Below are 16,887 nucleotides of genomic sequence, written 5' to 3' on the forward strand. Positions count from 1 at the left end.
GCTGGCTTCGAACTCAGAAATCTGCCTGCCTTTGCCTCCCAAGTGCTGGGATTAAAGGTGTATGCCACCATGCCCAGCTTAGTTGAGGTTTTAAGTCACTCTGGGCTTCAAACTGAGACCTTGAGCCTGGCATGATGGTACATGCCTGTAACCCAGCAGAAACAGGGAAGGCTGAAGTCAGGAGTGAGGCTGCTGTGTATTACAATTTCTAAGATAGCTAGAACTACAAAGTGAGACCCTGACTCAAAAAAAAGAGGGCTGGAGAGATGGCTCAGCGGTTAAGAGCACTGACCGCTCTTCCGAAGGTCATGAGTTCAAATCCCAGCAACCACATGGTGGCTCACAACCATCTGTAATGAGATATGACGCCCTCTTCTGGTACATCTAAAGACAACTACAGTGTACTTACATATAATAAATAAATAAATGGTTAAAAAAAAACAAAAACAAAAACGAAAAAAGGAAAAAAAAAAAACAGAAAGAAAAAGGAAGTCCAGCCTGCCTGTTAAAATCTAGCAAAACAGAACTTTATTTTCTGGTTATTTTCATTTTAGATAATTCTTTTTTTTTTAAAGATTTATTCATTTATTATGTGTAAGTACACTGTTGGTGACTTCAACTCCAGAAAAGAGCGTCAGATCTCATTACAGGTGTTTGTGAGCCACCATGTGGTTGCTGAGAACCGAACTCATGACCTTCAGAAAAGCAGTCAGTGCTTTTAACCCCTGAGGCATCTCTCCAACCCCTAGCTAATTCTTTATTTATAACCAATTAATTTTTCAAATAATTAATTGTAATTGTTTTCCTCTTGAACTAATCACAGGCCCAACAGTATTAGAAACTCAGTCTTTGTCTGGTATAAAATATATATTTCTCTCTCTCTCTCTCTCTCTCTCTCTCTCTCTCTCTCTCTCTCTTTTACCTCTGAGGCAAATTCTCTCTACATCACCCTGATTGTCCTGGAATCAGCTATGTAGACCAGGCTAGCCTCCCGAGTGCTGGGATCAAAGTGTATCACTATGCCCAGCCTGACAGTTTTTCTCTTCTGCAAGAGTTTCTAGTTTATCTTCTGTAAATGTTGGCTTTGGTTCCTGTTCTTCCTCCCTCTCTTCCCGAGTTTCACCACTGAGCACTACCCCAGCTCTGCTTACGTCTTGCTGTAAACTAATGTGCACTAAGCCAAATACAAAAGCCCCAGTGTTTTTCCTCAACAAATAACCCTGAAAGATAGTCAAATCTGAGTGGGATGTGGGAGCACTCCCTGCATGTGGGATGTAGCAGCCTGCAGATCTCCATGAGTTTGGGGCCATGCTTGAGCCTTGTCTGCATCACAAGTTCCAGGGCTACATAGACCCTGTCTCTAAACAAACAAACAAACAAATACACAAACAGAAATAGCAAAGCAGGGGAAAAAATTTGTGGCGTGAGCCAGCACATGCTTTACAATAATGGCAGCAACGTGAAGCTATGAAAACTAGAACGTGACAACTGGTGGATAAAGAAGAAACATAAGCTAAAACTTTCTGGGGCAATGAAGATGCCGTCTCTCTGTTTGCTTGGTATTTCCAGGACTGAACAAATATTGACCCATCAAAACTGAATACTTCCCATTGCATCCCATTGCAAAGCAGTTCTAATTCAATTCTAGTTCTAATTCAAGTTCTGAGAAACGTTGTTAAGTCTTAGAAGATGCTGCTGGGAGCACAACTTTTAGGCAGGACTACAGGGTATGTATGAATCCTGGCTTCCGCTTAATGACATTACAACACCAGGGATCTCAGAGTGTTTTTCTTATCTGTACCAAAACAAATCAAACTTCAATGGCGACAAATCCTGGGACGGTTGCTTCTGTTAATTAACAAATGGACTGATGCTGAGAGATCTTAATCTCTAAAGTCCTAGATTGTCAGAAATTTTGTTTTGCGATGTCTCTAAGAACAGGATTTTTTTAACCTGGAAGGTTTGATTCATTTGGGCAGAGGAGCCTCCTGGGTTTCTAAGGAAGGTGTAGAGCTTCAGATAAGAAATTTCCAGCTAGAGCATCCCACATTTATCTTCACACGGTAGTTTCCAAGGAAACAGGATCCTGAGCCGCCTTGATAGCTCAAGCCTGCTGATAATCCCTTTACACAGCCCAGTGTGCTTTGAAGCGATCAGAATACCAGGCTGGAGACTGTGGCAGTGGGAGCTCTCACCTGGCAGGCTCACCCTAAGGGCCTGATCCACAGTGCTGCAGAAACCAAACCAAACCAAAGAAGTGAAGCCCACCCCGATTTCTTTTTGGTTTAACTTGCATTCCCTCTTTCCCCCACAAACAGATAGCTTCCTCTCACCTGGTAATCTGGTGGCACAGTCCATGGTTCCTGCAGCGTGTGGTTTCCCTTACAGCAATGAATGTGACTTTGTCCTATCACCAGTTTTCATTAGGCACACATTATCGTGGGGATCACTGTGCATTTAAAAAAAAATGTTTCCAACACATGGCATCTAAACAGTACTTAAATGGTCAAGGTGGGACTGTCTGTGGAGGGACCATAGCTCGGTTGGGACTGTCGTCTGTGGAGGGACCATAGCTCGGTTGGGACTGTCGTCTGTGGAGGGACCATAGCTCGGTTGGGACTGTCGTCTGTGGAGGGACCATAGCTCGGTTGGGACTGTCGTCTGTGGAGGGACCATAGCTCGGTTGGGACTGTCTGTGGAGGGACCATAGCTCGGTTGGGACTGTCGTCTGTGGAGGGACCATAGCTCGGTTGGGACTGTCTGTGGAGGGACCATAGCTCGGTTGGGACTGTCTGTGGAGGGACCATAGCTCGGTTGGGACTGTCGTCTGTGGAGGGACCATAGCTCGGTTGGGACTGTCGTCTGTGGAGGGACCATAGCTCGGTTGGGACTGTCTGTGGAGGGACCATAGCTCGGTTGGGACTGTCTGTGGAGGGACCATAGCTCGGTTGGCAAATTGTTTGCCTTGCAAGGATGAGTGAGGGTCAGAGTTTGATTCTCAGAGCCCTCATTTCCTGACAGATGCTCAGAACCTAGAGCTGGGGAGGCAAAGACGGGCAGATCCCTGGTGCTGACCATCGAGCCAGCCCAGGCAACTTGGCAAATTTCAGATCAGTGAAAAAGATCCTTACTTAGGAAAAAAGAAATTTGCAAAGAGAGCAGAGGCTGAGGAGATCTCCTTTACGTTGCTAAAGTGCTGCTCAAGGCAGAGCAGCTAAATTTGGATCCCCAGCACCCACATAAAAGTGGGGTGTGGCCCACTTACCTGCACTCTCACTGCTGGGAGACAGGATCCCTGGGGCTCTCTGGCCAGTTAGTTTATCCTGAGTTGATGACTCCAGGTTCAGAGAGAGTCCCTGTCTCATAATAAAAAAGATGGAGAGTGATTGAGGAAGAGGCCTGACACCAGCCTTTAGGTAGCCCCCCCTCCCCACAGGTTCATATGAGTACATGAATATATCACACACACACATAAATGCATTAGAGGAAGTTCGGGATGGTCAGCACTGGAGGAATGCCATCCAAGAGCTGTCCTCCAATTGTGTGTGTGCACAGATGCACACGCACCTGCAAAGAAATACACCCACGCAAAAAGATAAAAATAAACACACACAAAAAAGTAAAAAAAAAAAAAAAGAAAGAAAGACACCCGTGCACATACACATGATAGTAGAATTAGCCAGGTATGTTTGCATCTATAATCCAAGCACTGGGGAGGCTGAGGCAGGAGGATTGCGGTGGATTTGGAGTAAATCTGAACAGAGGGATACCTTCTCTCAAATCACACCCCCTCCATGTGCAGAAAACAACACACAAGTTGTTTATTGAGGTGAATTTATATATTTCAAGAAATGACCTGACTCTAAAGCACAGTGTATTTAATCTCCCTCAACTTTTGTCATTTCAAAGGCATCACATATAATACTTCTAGTGGTGTACCATAAAATTGTCAATATAAGACACATCTATAGGACTGGAGAGATGACTCAGTAGTTAAGAGCAAGTGCTCCTAGCTGGGTAGTGGTGGCAACACCTTTAATCACAGCACTCTGGAGGCAGAGAGAGACAGACCTCTGAGTTCAAGATCAGCTTGGTTGGCAGGGTGAGTTCTAAGAGAGCCAAAACAAAAAACAAATAAGCAAACCAAGCAAGCTCTGCTCTTACAGAGCCGTTGCATCCAGTTCCTAGCATCGAGTTGTACAGCTCACACTGCCTGTAACTCCAGCTCAGATACCCTCTTCTGGACTCTGAGAGCAGCTGCTCTCACGCACATATACCCACAGACAGACAGACAGACAGACACACGCATGCGTGCGTGCACATGTACTCGCACACACACATATGCATATAATTTAGAGTAAAAACAAATTTTAAACATAAAAATGTTAAAACATTAATAAGTTAATTAAAATTTCGCATTAAAAATCTCAAGTCAGGCTGGAGAGATGGCTCAGTGATTAAGAGTTCTGCCTGCTCTTCCAGAGGTCCTGAGTTCAATTCCCAGCAACCACATGGTGGCTTCCAACCATCTGTAATCCAATTCAATGCCCTCTTCTGGTGTGTCTGAAGACAGCTACAGTGTACTCACATATATAAAATAAATAAATCTTTTTTTTTTTTTTGGTTTTTCGAGACAGGGTTTCTCTGTATAGCCCTGGCTGTCCTGGAACTCACTTTGTAGACCAGGCTGGCCTGGAACTCAGAAATCCGCCTGCCTCTGCCTCCTGAGTGAGTGGTGGGATTAAAGGCGTGCGCCACCACGCCCGGCTAAATAAATCTTTAAAAAAAAAAAATCTCAAGTCAAGGGCTGGAAAGATGGCTCAGTGGTTAAAAGCACTGACTGCTCTTCCAGAGGTCCTGAGTTCAATTCCCAGAAACCACATGGTGGCTCACAACCATCTGTAGTGGGATCTGATGCCCTCTTCTGGTGTGTCTGAAGACAGTGGCAGTGTACTCATACATAAAATAAATGAATTAATCCTGTTTTAAAAAAAAACTCAAGTCAATAATGAGTGTTCTTGTATATTCTGTCAGGTTTTTTGTTTGTTTCTTTTGGTGTTTTGAAGCAGTGTTTCTCTGCATAGACCTGCCTGTCCTGGGACTCTTTCTGTAGATTAGGCTAGCCTTGAACTCAGAGATCTGCTTGCCTCTGCCTCTTGGGTGCTGGAACTAAAGGTGTGTGCCACCATGGGGCTGCCACCACCATTTGGCTACTGTCAGGTTTTGTTGTTTGTTGTTGTTGTTAAGAACAATGTAAGGCAGTCCCCAGCTATGTGTTAATTTCTTCTTCTTTTCTTTTGTAGGCAAGTGGCATACTACTGAGCTTCTGTATGGTTTCTTTTTTCTTTGAGACAGAGTTTTATACAGTGCAGACTAGCCTTGACCTTGCCCCATAACCGAAGATGACCCGGAGAGTTTCTGATCTTCCTCCTGCCTCCTCTGCCTCAGGAGTGTTGGGATTGCACGCATGCTTCACCAAACCTGTTGTTTGTTTTAAAGTTAACTTCCTTATTTATGTGAGCATTTGTCTGCATGTACATCAGTGTACCGCCAGTGTGCCTGGTGCTCTCAGAAGCCAGCCTTGGATCCTGTGAAATTAAAAGTTAGAGATGGATACTGGGAATTGAACCTGTGTCCTCTTCAAGATTTGGCTTGGAACTCACTCTTTAGCTAAGGCCCACTTGGAACTCTTGACTTTCCTGCCTCCCTTCCTGAGAGCCGAGACTACAGGCTTACAGCATTGTGCCCAATGGAAAGCACACATTCTCTTACCACAGAATTATTACATGCATGGCCATGTAATAATGATAACCTTTATTTTTTATTATCTTTACCTTGGTAGACTTTCTGGTTTTTTTTTTTTTTTTTTTTTTTTCGAGACAGGGTTTCTCTGTGTAGCCCTGGCTGTCCTGAAACTCACTCTGTAGACCAGGTTGGCTTCGAACTCAGAAATCCACCTGCTTCTGCCTCCCAAATTCTGGGATCTCTTTTTCTATTTTCTCCTCCTCCTCCTGTGTGTGTGTGTGTTTTGCCTGTGTGTATATCTGTGTATATATGTATGCCTGGTGTCCTCAGAGGCTAGAAGAGGGAGTCAGATCCCCTCCAACTAGAGCTACAGACTATTGTCAACGTCTATGTGGGTGCTGGGAAGTAAACCTGGGGTCCTCAGGGAGAGCAGCCAGTGTTGTTATCCACTGCACCATCTCTCCGGGCCTGGAAGGCTGTTTCATCCGGATTCTTTACCTCTTGTTCTAGGATTGTGTCAGGGACTTGATGTGCTCTGCAGGTCTCTGGGTCTGTCCTCATCCTCATTGTCCTGGAACTTGTGCGGAACATTCTCCATAGAGCTAGGGGCTCCACAAGACTGGAGGTGACTCTCAACAAGTAGGTATCCCCTGGAAGGAAGATATCTCGGGAGGATCTGGGGACATCTTCTCGATCATATGTCCGCTGTCCCATGTCACTGTAGATGAGGTCTAAGCTTGGAACCACATCCTTCTCTCATGCATTCATGTGATAAGTATTTATTGAATATTTAGTATTTGCAAGGGAGGGCCATTGTGTTTCTGTGAGAGATGCACAGGATGAAACCACTTCTAACTTTCTATGGATGAAGAAAGCAGTAACTGTACTTTTAATTTCTGGAGAGACAATGAGTTTCACAGAGTTTCAGTTTAAATAGCATCAAATGTTTAAAAAAAAAAAAAAAAAGAGCAGTGGTGGTGCACACCTTTAATCCCAGCACTTGGGAGGCAGAGGCAGGCGGATTTCTGAGTTCGAGGCCAGCCTGGTCTACAAAGTGAGTGCCAGGACAGCCAGGGCTACACAGAGAAACCCTGTCTCAAAAAAAAAAAAATACAGTTTAGGGCCCTAGGGAGATGGCTCAGTGGTTAATCAGGTTGCCTGGCAAGAGTGACGTGTGGCGTTTGGATCCTCAATAATGCCCATCAACCTGTTATTCCAGCCTGTGACAGTGGAGGACAGGATCCCCACAGGAAATTCTGGGCTTGATGGAGAGACTCTGCCTCAATGAATAAGGTGGGAGAGAGGGTGAGGGTGACTCCTGACATCAGCTGTTGGCTTTCACACACAGGAATACACAAGTGATGTGGAGACTTAGGGGTTCTTTGGAGAGTCAGTTGTGTTGGAAGGTGTTTTGCTGGGGCAAACACGTGAAGGCGTGTTTTCCTGAAGTAGATACAGTTGAAAGGCTAAGGCAGACGTATAAAGGAACATTTCACTGAAGCAGACACAGGAGAGAGGATGTTCTGCTAAAGCAAGCACGTGAAAGGACATGTGATGAAGGATTCTTTGCCAACAACACACATATCCGTCTGCCTTACTGTTGTGTAGTTGAGCTGCATTTGTTGGGACTCTGAACTCAGGCTGATTGGATGCACATGCTGAGGCAAGGCACATGGAGGACACATGATGTTTGGAGGGTATAAATAGGACTCCGTGGCATGACAGAGACAGAGCTTTGGCTTGCTGGTACAGCTAGCTGTGCAGTGCTTGTGGGTCTCCCATCTTCATTGATCTTCACTCCCCTATAGCCTATTACTTCTCTTGGTGTCCCTCTAGGTCCCTCCTGCTGACTTGTGCCCTGGCTGAGACCTAGCTGTCTCTGCTAGGTCATGTCACCGCTGTTGCTAACCCAACTGAAGTGTGTTTGTGAGTGGATTGAGCTGCCGCCTCTGCCTGCTAACCTGTGAACCCCTGTGAACCGAACTGCAGATTTCCAGACAACACAGACAAGAGTTGCTCCAAAGAACCTTTCTCTTTTTTTTGGTGGTGACAGGGTTTCTCTGTATAGCCCTGACTGTCCTGGAACTCACTCAGTAGACCAGGCTGGCCTTGAACTCAGAAATCTGCCTGTTGCTGCCTCCCTAGTGCTGGGATTAAAGGCATGCGCCACCACCACGCCACCACACCACCAAGCCTGGCTCCAAAGCACCTTTCTTTTCTTTCTTTTTTCTTTTTTTTTTAAAGATTTATTATTACATTATTATTTATTTATTATTATATTAGTACACTGTAGCTGTCTTCAGACACACCAGAAGAGGACATCAGATCTCATTACAGATGGTTGTGAGCCACCATGTGGTTGCTGGGATTGAATTCAGGATTTCCAGAAGAGCAGTCAGTGCTCTTAACCAATGAGCCATCTCTCCAGCCCTGAGGGAAGAATCTTTAAAGGGAAAAACCACAAGAAGACTTTGAGCATTTGCACAGGCAAGTCAAGATCTGTTTCGCTCTGCTTAGATTAAGTAGTCAAGGTGACCCAAATATCTGCATAAGCAGGTTACAGAAGACAAAACCAAAGAAAAACAAGAACAGTTAGGCAAACTGTAACAAGTAATAACATGGTCATGGCTTTACATTTCAGTGTGTGTGTGTGTGTGTGTGTGTGTGTGTGTGTTAGAATTTCTATGACCCAAAGCAAGTTGGGAGGAAAGGGTTTCCTCAGCTTACACTTCCACATTCCTGTTCATCACCAAAGGAAGTCAGGACAGGAACTCAAATGGGGCTGGGGCGGGAACCTGGAGGCTGGAGCTGATGCAGAGGCCATGGAGCATGCTGCTAATTGTCTTGGCTTTCCCTGGCTTGCTCAGCCTGCTTTCTTATAGAACCCAGAACCCCAGCCCGGGGATGACCCCACCCATCATGGGCTGGGCCCTCCCCCCTTGTTCACTAATTGAGAAAAATACCATATGGCTGAATCTCATGGAGACATTTCCTCTCGGGAGGCTCCTTCCTCTCTGATGACTCTAGCTTGTGTCAAGTTAACTCACAAAATCAGCCAGCACAGTGGCTGATTGAGTCAGGGTCATTGGGAACTTATCTTCCAGAACTTGGAGTCATCCATAAATGGCTAGTGAGTACCAAGATGGATGCCTAGCATAAAATGGAGGGATTTATTTATTTATCATCACATCAGCACTTGGGAGGCAAAGGCAGCTTGAGCTCTGTGAGTTCCAGGCCAACCAGGGCTACATAGTGAGACTCTGTATTGAAAAACCATAACAACTACAAAAAAAAAAAATTAAAAAATACTTAAAAGTCTTTAAAAGTGCTATCCTAAGCCGGGCGTGGTGGCGCACGCCTTTAATCCCAGCACTCGGGAGGCAGAGGCAGGCGGATTTCTGAGTTCGAGGCCAGCCTGGTCTACAAAGTGAGTGCCAGGACAGCCAGGGCTACACAGAGAAACCCTGTCTCGAAAAACCAAAAAAAAAAAAAAAAAAACCAAAAGTGCTATCCTACTGTATAATCACCCTATTTGTGGAGTCTACCCTTAAGAGAACGAAAAAAAAAACCCAAAAACCTGTTTTATTTGCCCTGGATTTTCCACATAATCCACTTTTATAGCCTAAGCTAATACGTAGCTGCAGTCTTAAGTTATGTGCTCTCCGTGCTGTTGACATAGAGTAACGCTTGTGCATTGTGACCGTCATTAGCTAGAAACAGAAAATAGCAGAAGGCAGCTTTAGAAAGTGAGAATCGGGCTGGAGAGATGGCTCAGCGGGTAAGAGCACTGACTGCTCTTCCAGAGATCCTGAGTTCAATTCCCAGCAACCACATGGTGGCTCACAACCATCTGTAATGGGATCTGATGCCATCTTCTGGTGTGTCTAAAGAGAGCTATGGTGTATTCATATACATAAAATAAATAGATAAGCTGGGCAGTGGTGGCGCACTCGGACCCACATCTATCTGTTCCCTAATGTCTGTTTGCAGGTCTGTGCAATGATGTCCAGCTTTTTAAAAATTTATTCATTTTATGTATATGAATGTTTTTGCCTACATGTATGCATGTGCACCATGTGTGTGCCTGCCTGATGCCTGAAGAGGCCAGAAGAGGGCATCAGATCTTAGAGTTGGTTTTGAACCAACACTATTTTTTTTTAAAAGATTTATTTACTTATTTAATGTATATGAGTACACTGTAGCTGTTTCAGGCACACCAGGAGAGAGCATTGGATCCCATGAAAGAGCCACCATGTGGTTGCTGGGAATTGAACTCCTCAGGACCTCTGGAAAAGCAGTCAGTGCTCTTAACCCCTGAGCCATTTCTCTTCAGCCTGGTTTTGGGGTTTTCAAGTCAGAGTTTCTTGGTGTGGCCCTGGCTGTTCTGGAACTTACTCTGAAGACCAGGCTGACCTCAAACTCTGAGATCTGCCTGCCTCTGTCTCCTGAGTGCTGGGATTAAAGGCTTGTACTACTATTCCTGGCTCTTTGTTTTGGTTTGAGACAGGGTCTCACTGTGTATTCCTGGCTGGCCCAGAACTTGCTATGTAGTCTTGAATCACAGAGCTCTGCCTGCCTCTGCCTTTCAAGTGCTGGGATTAAAGTTTGTGTGCCACCACTGTCCAGCCAAAATGCCATTACTTTTAATCCTGGCACTTGGGAGGCAGAGCAAAGAGGTAGGTGGATCTTTGAGTTCGAGGCCAGCTTAGTCTACAAAGTAAGTTCCAGGACAGCCAGGGTTACACAGAGAAACCCTGTTTGGAAAAACAAATAAATAAGTAAAGCAGACCAAAAATGTTTAAAGATAAAATGGGGATGCTTCCTTGCTGTGAAGTGTTTATGAATCAGTGACCTAAGATTCATACACAGTATGTGCCCCCCCAAATATGATTATTACCTTCTTGCTTAATTAGGAGTGGAGGGAGAAATAAAAGTACTTTGAAACCCTTAAAATCACTGATTGGCTACAGACCTGAATGTCAAGGCTGCTTAATTTTCCTATATTTGAGCCTGGGTTCTGAGAATAGAGCAGAATAGGAAGTAAGGGTTGGGGTGGCCTGGTACATTTTTATGCAAATCAAAATTTCTTGCACGATGTCATGGACTTTGGGGAGATACATGGCTAGGAAAACTTATCCAATGGGATCTCCAAATATTTCATTTCATTGTCCTGTCTAGCATGTCACAAACCTGGAGAGATCTGATATCTAAGTCACAATTAGTCTGGAATCAAAGCACTTGTAATGATGCTTGTTTGGGGAAGCCCTGAGCACTGAATGAAGGGACAGCCCTTCATGTTACTAACGTTGAAACTCTAAATTAAAGCCGGGCGTGGTGGTGCACGCCTTTAATCCCAGCACTTGGGAGGCAGAGGCAGGCGGATTTCTGAGTTCGAGGCCAGCCTGGTCTACAAAAGTGAGTTCCAGGACAGCCAGGGCTATACAGAGAAACCCTGTCTCGAACACTCCTCCCCCCTCCCAAAAAAAAACCAACAAGACACTAAATTGAGGCAGTGTTGATGATCTTAAAACCCACTTCCCCAAAGAGCTTGGCTTCCAGTAGTGAGGAGAACAGATCAGGTTAGATGTAGGCCCTTCCAAGGAGTATGGTGCCTCAATTTCCCCTAGGGTCTCCCCAAAGACAGCATCTGGAAGAGGCTTTTCTATCAGCAGGGGAGGACAGCATCAAAAATTTTTTTAAATTTTTAAATTTTATTTATTTAATGTATATATGAGTACACTGTAGCTATCTTCAGACACACCAGAAGAGAGCATCAGATCTCATTATAGATGGTTGTGAGCCACCATGTGGTTGCTGGGAATTGAACTCTCAAAGAGCAGTCAGTGCTCTTAACCAGCACCAACAGCATCAATTTTACCATAGAGAACTTCCAACTCAGCAGCCTCTCTCTCCTGAGTTCTTCAAATGATTGGTAAGGCTTCAGTGAGAATGGTTTGTGGTGCTGGTTCATGGTGTAGCTCATACCATATGACCAGTGGCCAAACCCAAGATCTGCCCTAAAGCAGGTATTTGGGGGTTTGCAGTGGCAGTCTGCTTCCACCTGAGTGTCCCTGATCTCTCTGATGGGAGAATATACCTCTTCATCAATTACCTGGTACTTGAGTTTTTCATCCTTGAAAAGGCATAGTTTGGGGCTGGAGAAATGGCTCTGCAGTTAAGAACACTGGCTGCTCTTCCAGAGGATACAGGTTCAATTCCCAGCATTCACATGGCAGCTCACAGCTCTCTGTAACTCCAGGTCCAGGGGCTCTGTCACTCTCACAGGTACAGGCAAAAGACCAAGGAGCATAAAAATAAATAATTAAAAGAGAAAGCAAAGGAGCAGTTTATGCTGTCTATCTGGAGTTTCACCATAAACATGGCTTATGTCCACTCCATGGCCCAGCCCTCTAGTGAATATATGTCCTTGTTTCTGGTCTGTCTTGAGATACTGGTGGGTGAATTGCTGGCCGAAGAATGTGAATATCATATTTGAGCCCTGGGGGTCAAGGATGACTTTTTTTTCTTAGAATTTTCCCCATAATCTTTTGAATGAGAAACTCTCTTCTTCCCTTTCACAGGATGGGAGTCAGGCAGTCATCCGTTACAGGAGGGGCTCTGATGTAGTAGGAGAGGTTGGAGAAGGGTGCCCAGTTTTCGTAGGTGTGGCGCACATTGTAAGTTGGTGGGCTGTCAATCAAATGCCATCTGGCTGGCAACCTATCTCATGACTGAATTCCGCAGGAAGGGAATGGTTTTTATTTGTTTGGAGTGTGAGTGTGTTTTCCGAGACAGAGTTTCTCTATGTAACCTTGGCTGTCCTGGAACTCACCCTGTATACCAGCCTGACCTCAAAGGAAGGAAATGTTAATCGACAATGTTCCAGAATTCCTTGAAGTGGGTAAGCACGGGGCACACCGTATTGGCGGATGGTTTCAGTAGTAACTTTATTCTTGTTAGAAATTTAGATGTTGAACAGTTTTCACCATCGAATCCTGTCGGTACAACTGCACGTGTACTGGTCCAATCTCATGCATTCACCTCGGTTTTGACATGGGTTGGAAAAGCAAGAGCTTGCAGGGTGCCTGAACAACAGTGCCGCGCCGAGCAGCAGGATGCGGGATGCGGATGAGCGTGTTGGCGGCCGGAAGGTCGTGGAAAGCGGGGCGCGCCGTCTGTAGACAACAGGCTGAAGAAGTCAGGCCCTGTATTGGCTGCACAGCCGGAGGAGTCCGGTCTTGGGAGAACGCTCACCGCCAGCAGTTCGAAAACTCTCAAGAGACGACCCACCGCCAGTTCCTGCCGCACACGCGCACTGCAGGATGGGGCGGAGCGGGCGCATGCGCACCGCGATGGGCGGGGGGTCAGTGCGCACGCAATCGCGGTCCCTTCCCCGCCCTTTCTCTTCCCGGTTTTCCTCTCAGCTGCTGGGCCCGGTCAGTGGCAGCTTCCGGTAGGAGCGCCGCGAAGCGCGACCGGGTCTCTGCTCACTGTCATGTCCTACGGTCCCTTAGACATGTATCGGAACCCCGGGCCGTCGGGGCCTCAGCCCCGGGACTTCAACAGCATCATCCAGACATGCAGTGGCAACATCCAGCGGATCAGCCAAGCCAGTGAGCGAGGGGACCCAGCCGGGAGCGGGGGGCGGCCTGGGGGACAGACCGTGGTGAAGCTGCCAAGACGGGGAGCCCGGTCTGGGTCGCAGCTCAGGCCATACCTGAGGCCGTCGCGAGCCTCCACTCCGGGCGCGGCGAGCTGCCTTTCCCTGGGTCGGCCAGGCTCGGGCCCTTTCGGTCCACACCCCTGTCTTAGGCGTTTTGAGTTCACGGTGTTTGGGGTCAACAGAGCCGACAGCCCCGATGGTGGGAGGGAGTGTGTGTCATCTCCAGGACTGTGAGCAGCAGTCCTGACTTGGCGCAGTGGTCAGCCGAGTTTTTCCTGTCGTCGCCGGCTCCCTCTTCCCACCCACCTTGTTTTCTTCAGTTCCGATCAGGGGGTGCTTACTTGGTTGCGACTTTAGGTTCACATTCAGCTCAGCGGTTGGGTCCTCGGACATCAGCAACTTTCAATTAAGGGAAGTGGAGAATGCGTGCGTTGGGGTGACTTAATACACTGTGTTTCCTGTAATTAACCTGGACGTCAGTCAGTGACTGGTATTTAAGGGACGGGAGGACTGCTGCTTTATGGCACAGAATGCACCGGGAACATTTTAGTTCAGGTTGTCTTTGTAGCGAACGTTTTTCTCATTTCAAGCATGAAGATGTCCTCTTCTGCCTCCGTTGAGAGCTACTCTTGGCCACAACTGCACACCAAGTAAGAGATGGCAGGGTTGGGCCAATTCAGTTTGTAACTGCTTACCTTAAAACTCCCTTCTGTAGCTAGAGTCAAGTACAGGCTGTTTTTGAGTTTCAGAATCGTCCCAGAGCCCTGTAAACAGAACAACAGAAGCAATTTTACTTTTAAAATGGTGACAACCATCTGTATTGTTTATTATTCTGTTTTTTTTTTTTTTTTGTGAGCTTAGCTATACTCTATTAGTAAGTAGAGTCAGTTCTGAATTGCAGTTATGTCCTAAGCTTTAAAGCATAAGCTACCACCATAAGCTTTTCTTTTTCTTTTAATATTTTTATTTTTAATATATGTAAGTACACTGTAGCTGTCTTCAGATACTCCAGAAGAGGGAATCAGATCTCGTTATGGATGGTTGTGAGCCACCATGTGGTTGCTGGGATTTGAACTCTGGACCTTCGGAAGAGCAGTCGGGTGCTCTTACCCACTGAGCCATCTCACCAGCCCTTCTTTTCTTTTTGAGACAGTTTTTCTGTAGCTCTGACTATCCTGGAACTCACTCTGTGTACCAGGCTGGCTTCAAAATTAGAGATCCACCTGCCTCTGCCTCCCAAGTGCTGGGATTAACAATGTAGGCCACCACACCCAGCTTGTCACTTTGCTTTTATATCTAAATGTATACTGTAGGATTTGAGAGGTAGAAAGTTTCAGGCAGGAAGGGTTAGGCCTGGGTGTATGGAGGTAGGAAGAATACTCAGCTTGTTAACCCAGATATGAAAAACACAAAAATAATGGATGACTAGACAGTATGGCACTTTGTGTCCCAGTTTCCTTTTGTTAAGGAGCTGTAATACAGGATAAATCAGAAAATTCTTTTCAAGGGGCTGGCAAGATGGCTCAGGTAAAGTGCTTGCTGTGCAGGCCTGACAATCTGATTTGAGCCCCAGAACCCAGGTGAATGTGGAAGGAGCAAATTAACTCCACAGAGCTGTACTCTGACCTCCACACGCAGCCACACGAGTTCCCTGGCACACACATGTGTCTGTTTACATTAGTTATGTGTATGTTTCACATATCATACACACAAAAATAATAAAGAAAGAAAATTTTGTGCCAGGTGTTGGGGGCAGGGTCGTGCCTTTAATTCCGGTACTTGGGAGGCAGAGGCAGGTAGATCTCAGAGTTTGAGAGGCTACCCAGTTTACAGAGTTCCAGGACAACCAGGGCTACACAGAGAAACCTTGCCTTGAACCACCAGAAAGAAGAAAAGAAAAAGAGGAAAGAAAGAAAGAGAATTTGTGGTTTTTTTTTTTCCCCAAGACTGAAGTTTTCTCATTGAGACTAACAATTTAAATGTCTATATGTGGAATATTTCATATTTGAGTATTAAGTTGTATAGTAAGCATAGGAACTGATAAAGATTCTTTTAACTGCAAATCTGTGTTTACTTAAATCAAAATTAGAGTTGAAACTGGGCATAGTAGTACACGGTAGCATTTGAGAGGCTGAGGCAGGAGGATTATCATGACTTAGAAGCAAATCTAGACTGCCTAGTGTGTTCAAGGCGATCCAGGGCCACACTGTGAGTCTGTTTTCAAAAGGAAGAAGGGAGAAAGGGAAGGAGGAACAGAGAAGGAGTTTAAAACCAGATCCTGGGTGTGATGAGTCAGGTCTGTAACCCTAGCTCTCAGGAGGCCAAGGCAAGACAGTCTCCAGGTTCAAAGCCAGCCTGAGCTGTGAGTCTTAAAGCAAAACAACAAAAAAGGTGTCGGTGTTGTCTAGGAGCAGTTTCTTTGGTGATAGCTACTGATTTAGCCATTGATTAGGCATTGGTGTCAAGGGGGTCCTTAGAATCAATAATTAATAATGCTACTAGCTACTGTTTAAGTACATCGTGTGTCAGGCCTTATGAAAAGTACTTTACATGTAATATTTTAATCTGTAACAATCCTGTGGAGTAATTACAAACATTCCCAGTCTATGAGCTAGGAAACAGACTGAGAAAGGTTAAAGGGTTGCCTAGCTGAGTGTGTGGGTTCTTTTTCTTGTAATAAGATGAACATCTTCCCTGTTAGATTGTTAGCTTGCTTGAGGTAGGAAATACGGTTCATTCATCCTGATTTTTCTGCCATTTACCTTAGTCCCAAGCATATGATGAGTTCTTCCGTTCAACGTGCGACAAGCATTCTTTGAGCACTGATGTTCACTGGTGATGAGCAGAGAGCACACTGCTGCCTGGCACTGTGTGGATGTTTGCACGCATTTCCCAATAATATCAAGTCATAGCAGGCGGTACAGAGGAAAGGGGACAGGCTAAGTGCATGGAGGGAAGCGAGAGGGACGAACTATTATCGCCTGGTGAGGAAGGCCTCTCTGGAGAGATGATTTTTTTTTCCAAGACAGGGTTCTCTGTAGACCAGGCTGTCCTCGAACTCAAAGATCCACCTGCCTCTGCCTCCTGAATGCCGGGATTAAAGCCTGCACCACCACTGCCTGGGTAGGATGATGTTCAAATGAGCAGATTTCAGAATGGAGGGAGCATGGTGAGTAGTGGAGAAAGGCAGTGTGTGCTGAGGGCAAATGCAAGGACTTTCATGTGACAAAGAATAGCAAGGAGGAAGGTGTGGCTGGGTTAAAGGTAGGGAGCAAATGGGAAAAGACATCAGAGAGGTAGCCAGGGGTCAGGGCACATGGACGCTTACTAATTGTAGTCAGTTAATTTGAGTGAATGAGGTCTCTGTCATTTTATTTGTTTGGCTTGGTTTATTTATTTATTTTATTTATTTATTTATTTATTTATTTATTTTTTGAGATAAGGTGTCTCTTTAGCCCTGGCTGTCCTGGAACTTGCTC

The 16,887-nt window shown here is 45.7% G+C and overlaps 1 protein-coding gene across 1 annotated transcript in view; it reads left to right on the forward strand.

The window, feature by feature from the left end:
* Positions 1-13,108: 13,108 nt before the first annotated feature.
* Stx12 (syntaxin 12) overlaps positions 13,109-16,887 on the forward strand; it is a 31,407-nt gene continuing 27,628 nt past the window's right edge. The window contains exon 1 of the mRNA XM_021161027.3: positions 13,109-13,358. Within this exon, the coding sequence (XP_021016686.1) occupies positions 13,241-13,358 (118 nt within the window). The 5' untranslated portion in view covers positions 13,109-13,240. The remainder of the gene's footprint in view (positions 13,359-16,887) is intronic.

The sequence above is a fragment of the Mus caroli genome, unplaced genomic scaffold (assembly GCF_978045245.1).
Source record: "Mus caroli unplaced genomic scaffold, Mus_caroli_1 scaffold_6, whole genome shotgun sequence".
In the NCBI taxonomy this organism is placed as follows: Eukaryota; Metazoa; Chordata; class Mammalia; order Rodentia; family Muridae; genus Mus; species Mus caroli.